This window comes from Thermobia domestica, chromosome 11 (genome assembly GCF_964235325.1).
Source record: "Thermobia domestica chromosome 11, izTheDome1.hap1.1, whole genome shotgun sequence".
Taxonomy (NCBI): Eukaryota; Metazoa; Arthropoda; class Insecta; order Zygentoma; family Lepismatidae; genus Thermobia; species Thermobia domestica.
The window spans coordinates 183,466,701-183,483,054 of NC_137464.1; the positions used below are offsets into that span (position 1 = coordinate 183,466,701).

The 16,354-nt window shown below is 36.9% G+C and overlaps 1 protein-coding gene across 3 annotated transcripts in view; it reads left to right on the plus strand.

Annotated features, from left to right (window-relative positions):
- The window catches only part of dare (NADPH:adrenodoxin oxidoreductase, mitochondrial), a 126,297-nt gene that overhangs the window by 63,261 nt on the left and 46,682 nt on the right, over nucleotides 1-16,354 (plus strand). For all 3 annotated transcript variants that reach the window (XM_081731416.1, XM_081731417.1, XM_081731415.1), the window contains exon 3: nucleotides 11,651-11,869. In XM_081731416.1, the coding sequence (XP_081587542.1) occupies nucleotides 11,651-11,869 (219 nt within the window). The remainder of the gene's footprint in view (nucleotides 1-11,650; nucleotides 11,870-16,354) is intronic.

Here is a 16,354-nt window from a genome sequence, read left to right on the forward strand (position 1 = left end):
GAAATATTTTAACAACTGGTTCGCCCGAACCAGTGCGAACCGGCTGAATAGCACCACTGGTTTTAGTAAAGAGATTAGGGTCGAGATGGAATATTATTCTTGGAACAGAATTGATTACAGGAAACCGCTTGTCCCTGCCTATTACCATTTTTACCTTATAGTGACCAACGTTTAAACTAGAAGTACTTGATTTGTGCCACTTCCGGTTTGAAGAGAGGGTTAAGAGAGGAGATAGTTCACATTCTTGAGATGCTAAATAGGCTACAAAACACCTTCTCGCTATCTATTACGGCTTTCGATCTATAATGACAACGTTAAAACCGAAAATGGTTGATTTCTACCACGTCCGGTTGATCAATCGCCTCCATTTACGAACTCGGACGAGATACCATAATCGCTCCACATATCTATTGCAAAAGCAGAATATAAACATTTGGCATTTGTCCAAGAGTTATCGTGGGAGTAACGGACGGACGTACTACCAATACAATAAGTCCCGCTACGTGATGATAATAATAATAAAAAACGCAGATCCGGAAGTGATTCATTTTTCATAAAGGGTGGCTGAAAATCTGATGATTAATATAAATGACTAATTCCCAAAGAACAAAACATAGTAGACGACTGTGCAGGGTTGGATTTATCACTAGGCCCGAGTCTAGGGGCGCAACGTTTTGATGGGAGCACTATGAAGGAAGATTTAATTAGCAAGACGAAGGAAAGTGCAAAAGCATAATAATAATAATAATAATAATAATAATAATAATAATAATAATAATAATAATAATAATAATAATAATAATAATAATAATAATAGTAATAATAATAATGATAGTAATAATAATAATAAATCAAACAGTCTCCAAATAATAATTGATTTAGCAAGTCTATTGGCTTCAATCATTGGTCGTCGAAGCTAAATTGAATTTTAATGTATTTGCAGTAGACAGTAGCGAAGAGGCGGGTGAGTATGGTGCACTGCACTTTCCCCGCATCCCTTCCGCGCATGTGCTCCTCAACACCTTGTCACAATATCAATCTAGATAAATTTCAACAAATTATTTCTCATTATTTTATTCGTTTTAATGGAAATCTTAGTGTTTGAATATTCAAACTGTTACGGACGAAAATTCAAAACAAATTTCTTTCATTGTTGCACCAACGCATATCGTAAATCTCAAACTCGTCATTCTCTGTAACTTTATTTAAAACAACAATAAAAGATAGTGAATTTGTAGCAATTCAGGTCTTTCTTAACAGCATATGCAAAATGAAAATTCATTAAAGTTTATACAAAAACGAAATAAAACTATGCATAAAATAAGTTTTTTCATTATTATTGTTTTCTATTGTGTTAAACATTTCTCCCGTCGGGAAGGGTTGGAAAATCTGCGACTAGGGCAGGTTACGGAAAGGTCAAGTGTGCATGTTTCGTCTGATCATCATCATTTATATATACAGATGGTGATCAGAAAAATGGAAACACCTGTAGATGGCAACACTCAGATGTATGGGTTGGCAGTGGTGTCGTGGCGCCCGCAGCGCCGGACCGCTGGTGGTGGTGTGTTAGGTCGGTCTCCATACTACGTCAGGCGCAGTGGAACAGCAGTGTCCAGTGGCTGCAGCAGACGGAGGTAGTGTAAAATGGGAGACCTCTCAGATTTTCAAAGAGGGCAAATTGTTGGTTTGCGGTTATGTGGAGTGAGTGTGACGGCAGTGGCTACTGTGTTAGGTGTGTCGCGTGGGACAGTGTCGAAGGTTATGACGGCCTACACAACACACGGGAAAACCACATCGGGGAAGCGGAACAGTGGGCGGAAGAAAATCATGAGTGACAGGTCACGCCGGGTATTAAAGCGCATTGTCACGCAGAACCGTCGTGCCACTGCGGAGTAAGTGACGGAGGAACTCAATCAGCACCTCCCCCACCCTGTTTCGACAATCACAGTCCGCTGCGAATTACATGACATAAACTTACGTGGTCGTGTTACACGGGCCAAACCGCTCATTAGGGACCATAACGCTTTCGCACGCCGCAAATGGTGCCGCGACCATGCAACTTGGACCGTTGAGGACTGGAAACGTGTGATATGGTCGGATGAGTCATCCTTCACCCTATTCCCAACCACGGGCCGTGTTTATGTGTGGAGAACGCCAAAAGAAGCTTATGATCTGCAGTGTCTCCTCCCAACTGTGAAACATGGCGGTGGCTCGGTGATGCTGTGGGCCGCAATATCATGGTTTTCATTGGGTCCTGTGGTCACACTTAGCGGACGAATCACTGCCAACGATTATGTCGCAATTTTAGGAGACCACTTGCATCCTATGGTCCGGATGTTGTTCCCGGACAATGACGCCATCTTCCAGGATGATAATGCACCCATTCACACAGCTGGCGTTGTTGCAGCGTGGTTTGAGGAACATCGGGATGAAGTTCAACACCTCCCCTGGCCCGCCCAATCCGCAAATCTCAACATAATTGAACATCTGTGGTCCGTCTTGGAAACACGACTCCGGCGACGATTTCCACCTCCATCCTCTCTCACAGAACTGGCCGATGCTCTGCACGAGGGATGGTGTAAAATTCCACTTGCTACCATTCACGACCTCTATGCCTCCATCAAGACTGTTCTGAAGGCGAAAGGTGGCTCGACACCATATTAATCTGGTACGTTGCAATTTCGTTCAGGTGTTTCCATTTTTCTGATCACCATCTGTATATAGACATCAAGCTATACTAGTGGCAACCTTGTGCGATGACGATCACTTCAGTGTCTCCGTTCGAAAGCCACAATTTAAATCAATGCTTTTCCTCGAGTGACGGACACTGAGAGTTGCACGAGGGCGGTTAGTGACGGCAACTGCGGTGTAATCGTACGAAAGCTCCAATTTAAAACAATGCTTAACAAGCAGTGACTCAACTTTCACATCACTCGATGACATCGTGTGAAAGAGACATTTGAAGCTGGTGCATCATTCAAATGCACTGCGCCGAGTGTCTTATCACTATACTGCAAGTGAAGCCATCTGTGAATTTAAAGTAGTTGATTCCCTCTTTCACTAAAACATACAAAACAACATGCTCTTTCCTGTACACACTCACACTGTTGTCCGCCCGTATTGAATAATGGTCTCCAGACTGAGGCGCAAAAAGAGTACCGCCTACCAGTAACATTAACTAGTTGCCAGTTCCTATTGCATGCACCATCTTCACCATGGAAGTCGATTTCAAACTTGTAAAACAAAAAGTTCCGGACTGACTTGAACACCACTCATATAAACTGCTGAAGATGAGAGGATGAAGGAAAACAGGAGGAAAATGTCAGAAGGCGTATCAAATGTAGCGTTCTATTTGTTCCACAGTCTTTAATATGGAGTCCCGGAAGGTGATCCGAAAATTTTAAATAGTAAAGTGTATAGTAGTTAATACATGACTAAAAGGATCAAGAGAAATGAAACAGCTAAAGTAGAAAAGTGTTTTTCGTGTAAGGCAAGTTCACGAATGGCCACCATTTTATTGTCAATTCTTGCACATTCAAGTAAAAGACAGTGAAACTTGTGGGCACTTCGTAAACGGTGCCCCAATGAAAAACTTTTTCTTAGTTGTTTATTTTCCATTATCCTTTGAATGATGTATCGAATTAAATGGTTTCCCATTTAAAACATTTGGGCAGGTCCATATTATCGGGATTGCTACGGGGACAAGCAGAGCGCTTCTTTCGATATATCCTGTGCCGTTTTTCTCTTTCTTCTTCTTTTTTTTATTTCATAACTTCATCTCCAGATGTTAGTGATTTATAGCCATTGGACGTTTTTTTCTGATTGTGCAATAACTCACAATTAGATAGTGCACATTTCATGAACGCTGCCACACCAGTGAAAACAATCTATAAAAAAGTTTTTACTTCGCGAGCTTTTTTATTCTTCATATTTTTGCCTGTAGCATCTTATTAATTACATTTTTCTGGTGCTCCGACCAATAATTGAACAGGGCACAAATCACTTAGGTCATGACTTCCGTCTAGGTTACCATTTTCTGGGTCTCCCCTCTCAAATCCAAAGACCTAGAAAGACCCAGAAGCCAAGATAGACTCCGTGTCCTGGCGACCAGGTATCAGCCAAAAGTTCAGTTCTGCAGGATTATGGCAGATTTTTATAGTGGATGAATTATATCCATTATCCAAGCACGGATGTTCATTTGTTTGATTCCCGATGTGATACTTCTTAATCAAGATACCTTGATTTGAATATTTCAGATATAATTTCATGATTTGAAAGACACTGAAAAGTAATACACTGGTTTGGAACTTACACTGTCAAAAGATTTAACATTATGTTAGGGCTCAGCGGCATATTTTATATTCTACACAAGTTTTACAGATTTGCGTGATCGACTTTGAAGATCCTTCGTAAGTAAGCCACGTAGCTTCTTTTTCTGTGATTATCATGCGCTTATATTATACTCTGATAGAATTTGTAGTAATCTTTTAATGCAATACTTTGACACACACAGATGAAAGCAAAAAGCGAGAAAGAAAATTATAGATTTAATGAGAAGAAAAAGAGAGAAAGGAAATCGTATGTGTTAGAATTACATTAACTCCTTATATATACACACTCGTCTTGTGAATGTCAATGTTTCTTTGTCTTCGAGTCTGTCCAGTTTACTCTGGATCATGGGTCTGTTCGGGTAACTCCAAGGCACGTGTCTGCCTGTGTTACCGGTCATGGATTTTATTGCTTCAGGACTTTCGGATCACGGTTCACTATTCAAGCACGTGAAACACCCACTACACATCGAGAAACTGTACGTTCGAGGTGGGAGTTCAAAAGGCACAAAGTGAGTGAGTGAACGTCCTTAAATAGAGCTAAATACCAGTAATTAGTGGTTTGGAACTGTAATTTGTAAGTTATAGTGAACGTTGTAGGGACAATACAGTTTGGAGAAGAATATGTTTCATATAGCTGATCGAGGAACTAGAACACGATACGTCCTGATTGCGAAGTTATACTACTAACCTTGCAACAAAGTTCTTTGCGTTGATGCTCCTGATAAAGGTATGACGTCATGAAAATTAAGTATTTGCTATGGATTTTCCAAATTTCAACGTCTCGGATATAAATACCTTAATTGTATTATGTTGTTAAATGACAGAGAGGGGCATACGGTAATAGGCTAACTGCTTGGTAATCATGCGATTTAAAGTTTACCGCCGGTCGGAAATACTGGCTTACGTTTGTTTAGTTCTATCAGGCGTACGAGGAGAATCAAATTTAAAAACAACCACTGGCCTATTTCTGTTTCCTTTCCTTCCCACTGTTATTGTCACTGATCGTTTATGATTCCACTGAGTGTTTCTCGGAACTGAAAATTTCTGAATAAGTAAAATAAATCAGTTACATGGAATAACTGGTAGATTTACAACAAAACTTTGAGTTTCGCTTTTTGTATACCACAGTACAGTACATGAAGAGTGGAGAGTTGTATTTTTTTTTTTTTAGACCATCCAAATAAGAGGTACTTATTTTATTTCTCACAGTATAATTATCTGCACCTTCCCCATAATGCTGATATATATATATTGCTTGTATTGGCAATATAGTTGCATTTTTCCATATTTCAAGGACCGAAAATTATGATTTTATAAAAAAAATGTATGTCACATTTAATTCATGTTCGACATCAGAAAATTATATCTACTGTGCATCGTTATATTATATTGCAGAGGTTGGCAGGCCTGATTGCGCATTTAGACCACAAATTTCCCAAGTCCGCCAATAGACCACCATTAGTCCGCCAATAGACAAATAGCATTAATGGTGTAAATTCTTTCTACTCATCTGTTATTAATTCATGGAAGCATATGAATGTCTATCCAAATCTGGAAAAATTTACATTGGGTTTCTTTCGTTCTTTGCCCGTTTACAACTGTCTAATATTTCGATCAAACACAGGTTTGATTTCTTTGAGTCCTGAATGAAAGCGATTATCTGTATATGCAGTTGGAGATTTAATATCTGAAACTGGTAGTTGGTACGAAGAGGACCATTTTGATTAATCAAATCTCACAAAATGCTCCTAACTTGTCTTGACACTTGGATTAAGAAGATTTAAGAATTTACTGAAACAATTTTGGCAAGAATTGATCATATGGCTGAAAATAAGATTGAATATACTCTTTTGCGATTTGGAACAAACGATACTATACATTTTACAACAACATCAAAAACGCTGTATCGACAGGTACTTTCTCATTATCTCCTAATCCAGCGTTTCCCAACCGGTGTGCCGCGAGGAAAGGAAAACAATAGTTATATAGGAACCAAATTGCAAGACAGGAAATATGTGTATTTACTATGAACCTCTACAATGGAAAAATACTGTAATTGTAATATATTATCGTACATACATTACTAGTACATAGATTGTATTTCGAAAATAGAATTTTATTAATGTTTAAAAATTGTGACGTATATTAACCATGTTAATAAATTATAACTTTTACACTGTGTTACTTATCTGCACATTTTTAATGTTGAAAAAAAGTATTTATTATCATTGTTATGACCATTATTGCTTCTTTATTGTTACAGGTTATTTTGTAACTTGAAATTTTAAAATCTCATTCTATCCTTTCGACAAAGCAAACACTCATACAAATTACCGCCATTCTGTTTTAAAAGTACAAGAGATTTGTTTGTTCGTTTGTAATTTAGTGATCTTCCTTAGTGAAAGGTTGGATACAGGCTTCGAAAAAGAAAGTGCATTTTTAAAAGACTGAGTCCTATATTTCATTGGAATTGTTTTCTATTTTTGAATTTGAATGAAAAATAAGCATAATGATTTACGATGGAGGAAAACCAGCGATCGAGTTTTATTCTCTGTGAGAAGGAGGTCATCTCTGTCAGTAATCACAGAAAAAAATACGACGGTATTTTCTATTTACAAATAATAATAATAATAATAATAATAATAATAATAATAATAATAATAATAATATCTATGAGCGTGCCGCGAAAATTCAAGTTAGACCCTTAGTGTGCCCCAAGTTGAAAAAGGTTGGGAAACGCTGTCCTAATCCAATTACAAATAAATGTCGTTGGACGAATGAAAGGATTCCGTGGACTGAAATATGCCGATTTCCCTCAATTGGATATGATGCTCAGAATTCATGGAGGTTTTTCCATAATAGGCTAATAACTCCTGAAAGACTGTATCAATGGAAGAAATTAGATGGTCCGAAGTGTCTTTTCTGCCAGCAAGTCGGTACAGGATTACATATAATTTATGAATGTGATGCTGTTCAGCCAGTTTGGAAATTTGTAAGCACTTTAATCTGTAAAGTTTTGGACTTAAATGAAATACCTAATAGTAAACTCATGGTAGGCTATTTTAACTGTAAAAAGTCAACTGCTATTTTTCTCTCTAACTTTTTGATTATTTTAGCATGTAGTACAACATACATTGTATATAGATATCATTTATATTGCAGTTTCAATTATCCTCTGAATTTTTTGAGTATCTATATTCGCCGTTTAAAGTATGCTATAAATAATGCTTATAAGGAAGCTGTATCTCAAAATAATATTGTAGCCTTCGCAAATATATGGACATACAATGATGTTCTTTGTACCTTCAACGAGCAAGAACTTGTGTATAAAATATAATATGCACTTATACGTTGAATATAAATACGAAAATTTAAATTTGTAGAACAGTGTACAGTCTAGTTTATAAAATATTGGTGATAGAATTACCGATGTAATCTTATTGAATAGAAATAAAAAAAATCTATCTATCTAGCTAGCTAGCTAGCTGTCTAGCTCTCTCTCTTTCTCTTTCTTTCTTTCTTTCTTTTTCAGCAGTGTTGCGTATTGGGGTTTAGATATGGCTCCTTAAATGTTCCGAAATCCGAACTTTTTTGCCCAATATCTGGGGAAAGGTAGCCATTTCGCCAGTGGCACCGGTTACTATCTAGTACCAAAATGTTCACCATCCTCTTAGGTACTAATCAACACCAATATCATCTCTCTTTGACGTACGGTTCCCGAGAGATGGCTTCTTAAATCTCCCGAAATAGGAACTTTTTTGGCCAATATCTTGGGAACGGTAAGTCATAGAGAGATAATATTGGTATTGAAAGGATGATGAACACTTTGGTATCAAATAGTGACCGGTTGGCACTGACTAACTGACCACTGGCCAAATCACAGTTTTCCAGAATTTTAAGATATTCATGAGGAAGGAATCAGATCTCTTCTTAGATCTTCGTTTAAGATTACAAAGGGTTGCGTTGTTCTTGTCAATTTACTTAATAAAATATGAAATACAATATACGCTATTTAACTGAAAAAGTAGTATCCTATTAATTATACAACCTTTCGTTAATCAGTGTTAGAAACAATCAGAAAAACTCACATTGATATTCAAATATTCAGAACATGTCTTGCTCTTTCCACTTTCAACTTCCAATCGCCGCCACTGTATGTATGTAATAGAGACTAGTAAATGCATTGTAACTATCAAAGTACATTATCACTCTAAATATCAATCATTGACTCTTAGAATTAAGTTTACACTATATATTTGCTGCTTTTTAGTTCATTTTATGTGAGCTGGATTAAATTTAGAGGAAATATATATTTTTTGTAGAACCTAATATGAAATTCTGCTTTTTGTATTTGTATGTCAAATTTTAGCCTTATATCTAATATACCCTGTTACAATGTTGATTATTTTATTATTGTGAAAAGTCCTAATAATATATAAGAAAAGTGTCCAAAAGTATCGGTATCGGCAGTATCACCCTCTTCAGTATCGGTGAAAAAGTGGTATCGGTACATCCCTAAGTTGATTCGTATGATCTTAAATCGTATAATCCAGTTTCAATAAAAAACAACAATCTACCTCGCAACTTCTTTTTCTTTTTAGTAAGTATATTACAAATTTAAAACACTTCTCGCCGAAGCTAATATTCTTAAACCCAACATTTCTTTTCTGTGAAAAATTATTAAGTGCTCGTCAGAAACCTCGTCATAGGATTGAGTTATATAAGTATAATGGTTATTCAACTGTGATGTACTGGAAATTCAAAAGTAAATAACATCTCAGGGAATATTATGCATTGTGAGAGAATTCTTGTCTACAACAAGATCCATTAGCAGTCTTGTGACGTTGCAAGGAGACAGTTACGGAGGAGCTGCTGCCTCCATTTCCCCATGGAAAATAGTGTGAAAAGCAAATCGTGAATTATTATAAGTAAATCACAATAACAAGGGCATTTCATAGAAAATCGTTAAATATATATTTTTTTAAATTATTATTTTGATGGTGGTGATCTATACGTTTAATGGACGTATTTGTGTGTCGTGTTTTCATTTTCTTCAACTGGCATTGCCAATATATCTTCGTTGCCCAAATTGTATACTTGAGAGTATTCAGTATTCATCTTATGTCGCATGTGTAAATTCTCTTCATTCCGAGGGGGCGCAGTGGCTCAGTGGTTCTGCGAGGGGGCGCAGAGGGGACGCAGAGCGTTCACGTCCGGTGCTTGGAGTTCCTGTTTCGATCCCAACTCGCGCCGTGTGGACCTTGTGGTGAACAAATACCGTGCTTGTGGGTTTCCTCGGGTTCTCCCGTTTCCTCTCTCTTTCTTCATTCCACCGTTTCGTTCATTTCTCATAATCATAATCTCCTTTAGCCTAACCGGCATAACTGTGGTACGTAAAACTTAAAGATTTCATTTCATTTCATTTCTCTTCATTCCGAACCACGGGTAGAAAGCAAATGGATATTTAGCCACAATTATAGGTCGTCCTCCAGAGGCTCAAACCGAGGATCAGTTCATAATCTAATCGGTTGTAATTAATATCATTCACGGTATAGACTGAACCTGGCAACGCCAGTCTATTATTTGCTTCACTCTCTACAGTCCCTGAATGGTGTTAAGTTTGTTTCAAAAGAGGTCTCTGAAAACCATGTGTCACAATTTTTTGACCAGAAACCACAAATGTTCTATACCAACGGAATTATGATGTTGCCGGAAAAATGGAAGAAGGTAATCAAACACAATGGTACGTTCGGATGCTGTTTTTAAATCATAATAAAAATATTATCAATTTTCACCCCCCCCCCCCTTCCAAAGGGTTAATATATCGTAGACAACCCTATATTTAAATCCCAGTGTTTTATTTTGTTTAGGTTACGAGTATTTTATATTCTACTACTGTGTGCGAAGTTTCCGATAAGTTGATAATGATATTGGACATTTTTTGTCACAACAAAGAACTGAAGTTCGAAGAGCCTAGACAGGTAGTGTGATTTCATTGTCACCAGTCACAAGTTTTAATATGCAAATAAGAACCTTCATTAACTCAATATGTTACATAAAAATTACATAGATTATAATAAAAGGTAAAATTATCTATACCCTACCCGCTGGTCTAGTAGCTAGCGCACCATCTTTCTTGCACGGGATCCCTGGGTCCTTGGAGGAAAGCTGGACGTTAGTCATTTTGTAAGCGAAACACACTTCGCAGAATCCAGAAAGAGATATAAGGAACAACAATCAATGTTTCAAAATTTAGTTAGTACCGAAAAATTGAAACAAACCACAATTAGACCTGGAAACACAAACAGATGGATAAATATTTCTAGTCGATGACAAAACAAAAGAAGGAAAAAAAAAAAGAAAAAAAAAAGCACTCAAAAACATCATAGTTACTTTGTTGTAAGTTGGTAGAGTATTTACTATATGGTGTAAAGATTTACGTTTTGAAGTATCCCACGCCAATTAAAGAAGTGTGTAATCACGGAAAATTAAACGTGCAAATAACGTTTAACGTATATTTAAGATTGTAACCAGCATTTTAACAAAGTTCCCAGTAGAAGTGAACAAAATACCTACGAACTAGCAGGAAATTATGTAAATTTATAAAATTCTTCTTCGTAAGGTGCTCACACCAATAAAACCTTTAAAAGAAGTAGATTCTATTGCAAGAAATTTACATTAACATATTATGAAGTATCTCTTCTATTTATTGTTTTCCATGCATACACCATAATGGATGGTAAAATTTTAAGAAGCGAGATAAACGTGAGTTGCGTAAATCTGCTGAGGAAGATTTCAAGAAACACCGAAACAGTACAATTAATAATACATTAATTATTAGACTCAGTAAATAAGAGTCCACTTTAATAAAGATATAGATAAATGGCTTAGTTAAACATACTATGAAAAATAAACTTATTAAACTTGTTTATATGAACCAAACAACTACGATTAAAATAGTCTTACGGAAAATGTGCCACACATAGCTGGAAGGCAAAAAGGAAGATTGACCAGTGACGCATAATTCTGTTCTTGCAAATCTACTGTACCTTGATCTTTCTAAGTACGTGATGAAATGAAATTAGATTGAACGAGATATTGGAAAAATTTGTTTTCCAAATATGTCAAGTAAACCCGTTTTGTATATTGATGATAGTTGTTTACAAGATGAGTTGTATATACTGAATATTTTCGTTCTCAAAAATGTAGCATTTAACTCTTGCAGTAGTAAAACTAAACTCTTGCAGTGTGGGTGTTTTTGCCTTTATATTTCACGTAGTATTGTTGAAGATAAAACACAAAATTTTCTTTTCTTACAGGTAATACCAAATGTAGAGGTTGACATATACGACAAACTTCCTGTGCCTTTTGGTTTGGTGAGGTTTGGAGTTGCACCTGATCACCCAGAAGTGAAAAATGTGATAAACACATTTACGAAGACTGCTAAAACTAAAGGTGTGAGATTTGTTGGCAATGTGACTTTAGGAACAGACATTACGTTAAGCGATCTGAAGGAAGCTTATCATGGTATCGTCTTTGTAAGTGTTTTTGAGATTTTTAAATTAAGTACGGTGTGAACTCGAGAAATGTTCTCATTGTGGAGCTGTCCATCAAGTATGGCAGAATCCTCCTTGTATCATGTGTATTGTATACTTAACCAGATTGATGATATCAAGATTTCCCTACTTTGATTGTGGTACAGGTGTTGCTTACTCTTCGCTTTCTCTTTCATGTGTAGATCTCATAAGACAGGTACCATTGATTCACACCATTAGCGTATCTTTTCATAAGGAATTTGAGTAAAATGTGTATTATAACTGAACTCTAACATTTGACGAACTCATCTACAAGGTGATCAAATGCATAACAAGTGAGTTTCGTTTCGTTTCGCAGTGTGAAACTACAATATACTTCCAAAGTATGGGAATTCAGCATTCAAACTTGAAGTAGTACATCTATAACTACTGGTTGCAATAAATTGATAAGATCAAAGATAGAACTTGTTCTTCAGTCGCTGAATTATATCAAGAAACCATTACTCGCTTTACCTTACTGTTTTTGTTTTATGGTGATAAAGATTGAAACCGGAAATGGTTAATTTGAACCACTTTCAGATTCAATAGAGTGTTAATGAAAGAGATGGAACCTAATCTTGGGAAGCTGAATCAATTGCAATAATAATAATAATAATAATAATAATAATAATAATAATAATAATAATAATAATAATAATAATAATAATAAAAGCATTTCGATACTTGTACCGTTTTTGCTCTACGGAAATCAGTATTGAAACCAGAAGAAGTATTAAATTTTAACCATTTCCGATTTTGCTAGTGTGTTTCGGGTTGCGATGCTATATTCTCTTGACACGTTGAATCGATTTCAGAAAACCACTTGTCGCTATATATTATCATTTTTGCTCTTTGGCGTTAAACGTTGAAGTCGGAAATCGTTAGTTTGAACACTTTCCGATTGAATAGAGAGTTAATGGAGAAGGTGGAACTATTTTTGGACAGATGAACCAATTGCAAAAAACCGGATCTCGATATCTTATACCGTTTTTGTTCTATGGATATCAAAGTTGAAACTGGAAGGAGTAGTAAATATCAATCACTTCTGGTTTTGGTAGTGTTGCGGGTTGTGATGCGGTTCTCTTTAGACTCTGAACTATTTGCAGAAAACAGCTTGTCGCTATAGAAGAGCAATCATGAGATGGTCTCAGAAGTTTCTTCCAAACGTGCAAAGCAAAAAAATAAACCCTACTTTGGTGCTAGTGTTACCAACCACGATCATTCTGTTTTACATAATTAAGAAAACTGCCATTATAGATGCACCGAAAAAGCCTTGACACGTGAGTAATGGCAACGCCGTTGCGAGCTGTCAGAGACCTTCTCTTTCTGGCTCCTCTATAGCTAATAGCAGTTTTGTTCTCTGGAGATATATGTTAAAACCAGAGAAAGTTCATTTGAACCACTTCCGGTTTGAATAGAAGATTAACGGAGGAGGTTGAACCTATTCTGGGACTCTGAATCTATTGCAAAAATTGCATATTTCTTACCGTTGTTGCCTCATGAAATTCAGTATGGAAGCCGGAAGTAGTAGTAAATTTTAACTACTTACGGTTATGGTAGAGATTTGTGGATTTGAACGATCTGCTCTTTTGGGATATTGAGTCGATTGCAGAAAACCGCTTGTGACTATCTATTACCATGTTTGTTCTATGGCAATAAGTATTGAACCGAAAATGGCTAATTTCAACCACTTCAGACTTGAATAGAGGGCTAGTGAAGATGATGGAACCTATACTTGAGGCAGTGAATCAATAGGAGAAAACCGCATTTCGAAAAAAAAAAAAAAAAATTGTCGTCTTTGCTTTGGGGAAATCAGTATTTAAGTCGCAGATAATATTGCATTTGCACCACTTCCATTTTTGGTAGAATGTTTGGTATAGTCATTGTATTGGGTGACCAGATTCTGGCAAACGAAAACTAGGACACAAATATGATAGTTTATTGCGTCGGCAATACGCATGTCATTTCATTTGACGTTAACCGTAAGTTAATCTTTCATTTTTGTTAAAAAGAAAAGCACTGAACAAAAGTATTGAAGGAATTAAACACAACTCCAAATGCTTTGATGAATGACAAAGTAGTTAATTTTTATGAACGTACAGTGAAACTTCGTATAGGGCTAAAGATTTTTTAAAATCGATTTTCGGAGCGTGGGATTATTTTAAGGGACGAGGGTAAATTTAGACCGGCACGAGGGAACTTCTACGTAACTTGGTTAGCATCAATGTCTTCTATTTGAAGTAGAAATCTTTCCTATCTTACCAGTATTTCAACAAGCCCCTCCTCAGTCAAAACAATGTATTGCAAAACAATGGTTTGTTGATTGTTCTCCTTTCCTAATCTGTTGAGGAATGTTATAAAACACAGCGGTTCATCATTCAGGAAAAGAGTACATTGATTCAGAATCTTGTGAATAAGGAATGAAACATTAAAATAAATTGCAAATAAGTTACTATAGCTCAGGACATTTCACGATTTTCTAGGCGTGTTTGCAACACGCAGGACAGCTCTTTAAAAAACAATACTGTACTGCGAAAATCAGTACGTCTGATCGCTCTATCGGTTACGTGATATACTGTCTTCGTTCTATGGCGATAAACATTGAAACAGGAAATGACTAATTTGAAGCACCTCCTGTTTGAATAGAGAATTAACGAAGGAAATGATACCCATTCTTGGGACGCTGAATTGATTGAAAAAAAAAATCTTGATATCTCTTCATTGGGGCCGCGGTTGCTCAGTGGTAGAGCGTTCACCTCTGGTGTTAGGGGTCCCGGGTTCGATCACAGCCCCCGCCAAGTGAACCTTGTGGTGGACAAACACCGTGTGCGTGGGTTTTCTCGGGGTCCTCCCGTTTCCTCCCACTTTCTTCATTCCACCATTTCATTCATTACTCATCATCACCGTCTCCTTTAGCCTAACCGGCATATCCGTGGGACGTAAAACTCAAAGATTTCATTTCATTTTTTGATATCTCTTATCGTTTTTGCTTTGATTTCTGTCGACAGATCGACGGACGGACAAAACCATTTTATAAGACTTCTGGGCACTTATGCATAACATAATTTGTAAGTGTAAAACGAAAGCGGAACACTTAGGAGGGAGGTAGGAAGTTACAAGCACTATAAGGAAAAAAAGTCTCGTCTAGATTTTTGAAGCAGGGAAAGCAGGATTTTTGCATTCTACATAAAGGTCGGTCGGTCTCTCTCTCTCTCTCTCTCTCTCTCTCTCGCTCGCTCGCTCTGTGTGTATGTGAATATCAATGCGCAAACTAATAATTTTCATTAAAAAATGTATTGAGACATTCTGTTTTTCTCTTTGAGGTTTACCAAACATATTTACTGCTTGTAAAAAGGTAATAAAATACGCTTCAGCTTAAGAAAACACTATGTACAGATCATTATCAATTTAACGGAAACACCTGAATTAGAAACACGTCATATGACTGGATTGGCAACGGTTAGGAGGCGGCCACAGTGCCGGGCTGTTGATGATATGTTAGAGCAAATTCCGTGAGGAACAGTAGAATAAGTGTGCAATGAACTGGGAAGACTGATGGGTGTAAAATGGACAACGTCTCTGATTTCCAAAGAGGGCAAGTTATTGGTGCTCGGTTATGTGATGCGAGCGTGTTGAAAGTGGCAAGTGTATTGAGTATGTCGTGTATGCATCTGGACAGCTTAGACTTGCTTCCATTTTCCTGTCGACAAAACTAAATGTGTTCATTTTTGTCTGTTACGTACCTTTGTTTCCAATTCTGACCTTTATTTTAAAGGAATGCGCCTATCGTTTGATGATAGTGTTCGTTCTCTGAGCTTGCAATTTGATACCAGACTTATTTGGTTTCAGCATTTACGTAATTGAAAATATACTTGCCTCAGAGTGCTAAACTTCTTTAGAGTTCTTTCTCATCTTTCCTGGGGTGTGGATCGTACAGTACTCTTGCGACTTTATCGTTCTAAACTCTTCAGTACTCTCATCCGTTCTAAACTCGATTATGGTTGTGTGGTTTAATCTTCTGTTAGGGTGTCTGTTCTACGTCAGTTGTATACTGTCCATCATCTTGATATTCGTTTACCTATAGATGTTTTCTATACTAGTCCTATACCTAGCTCCTATGTTGATGCACATGAACCTTCTTTTAAACATTGCAGAAATTATTTTATCTTCCGTTATTTTGCACGTCTTAAAGCACTTTCTGATCACCCTTCTTCTTTTGTTCTTGAAGCAGGTGACCACTATCGTCGGTATGCGGTACGCCCTCGTGGTTCCAGACCTTTCAGGATCCGTGCATTAGATCTTGCGGAGAAATTGGCTATTGCTATACCGGACGTATCCCGTGGGTTTTCTTACTATTCCACCTTGACAGATTAATTGTCCTAATATATCATTTTAGTTGGTATGTTCTAGTAAATCTACCACTATTGATATCAGCAGGAGTTTCGCTCT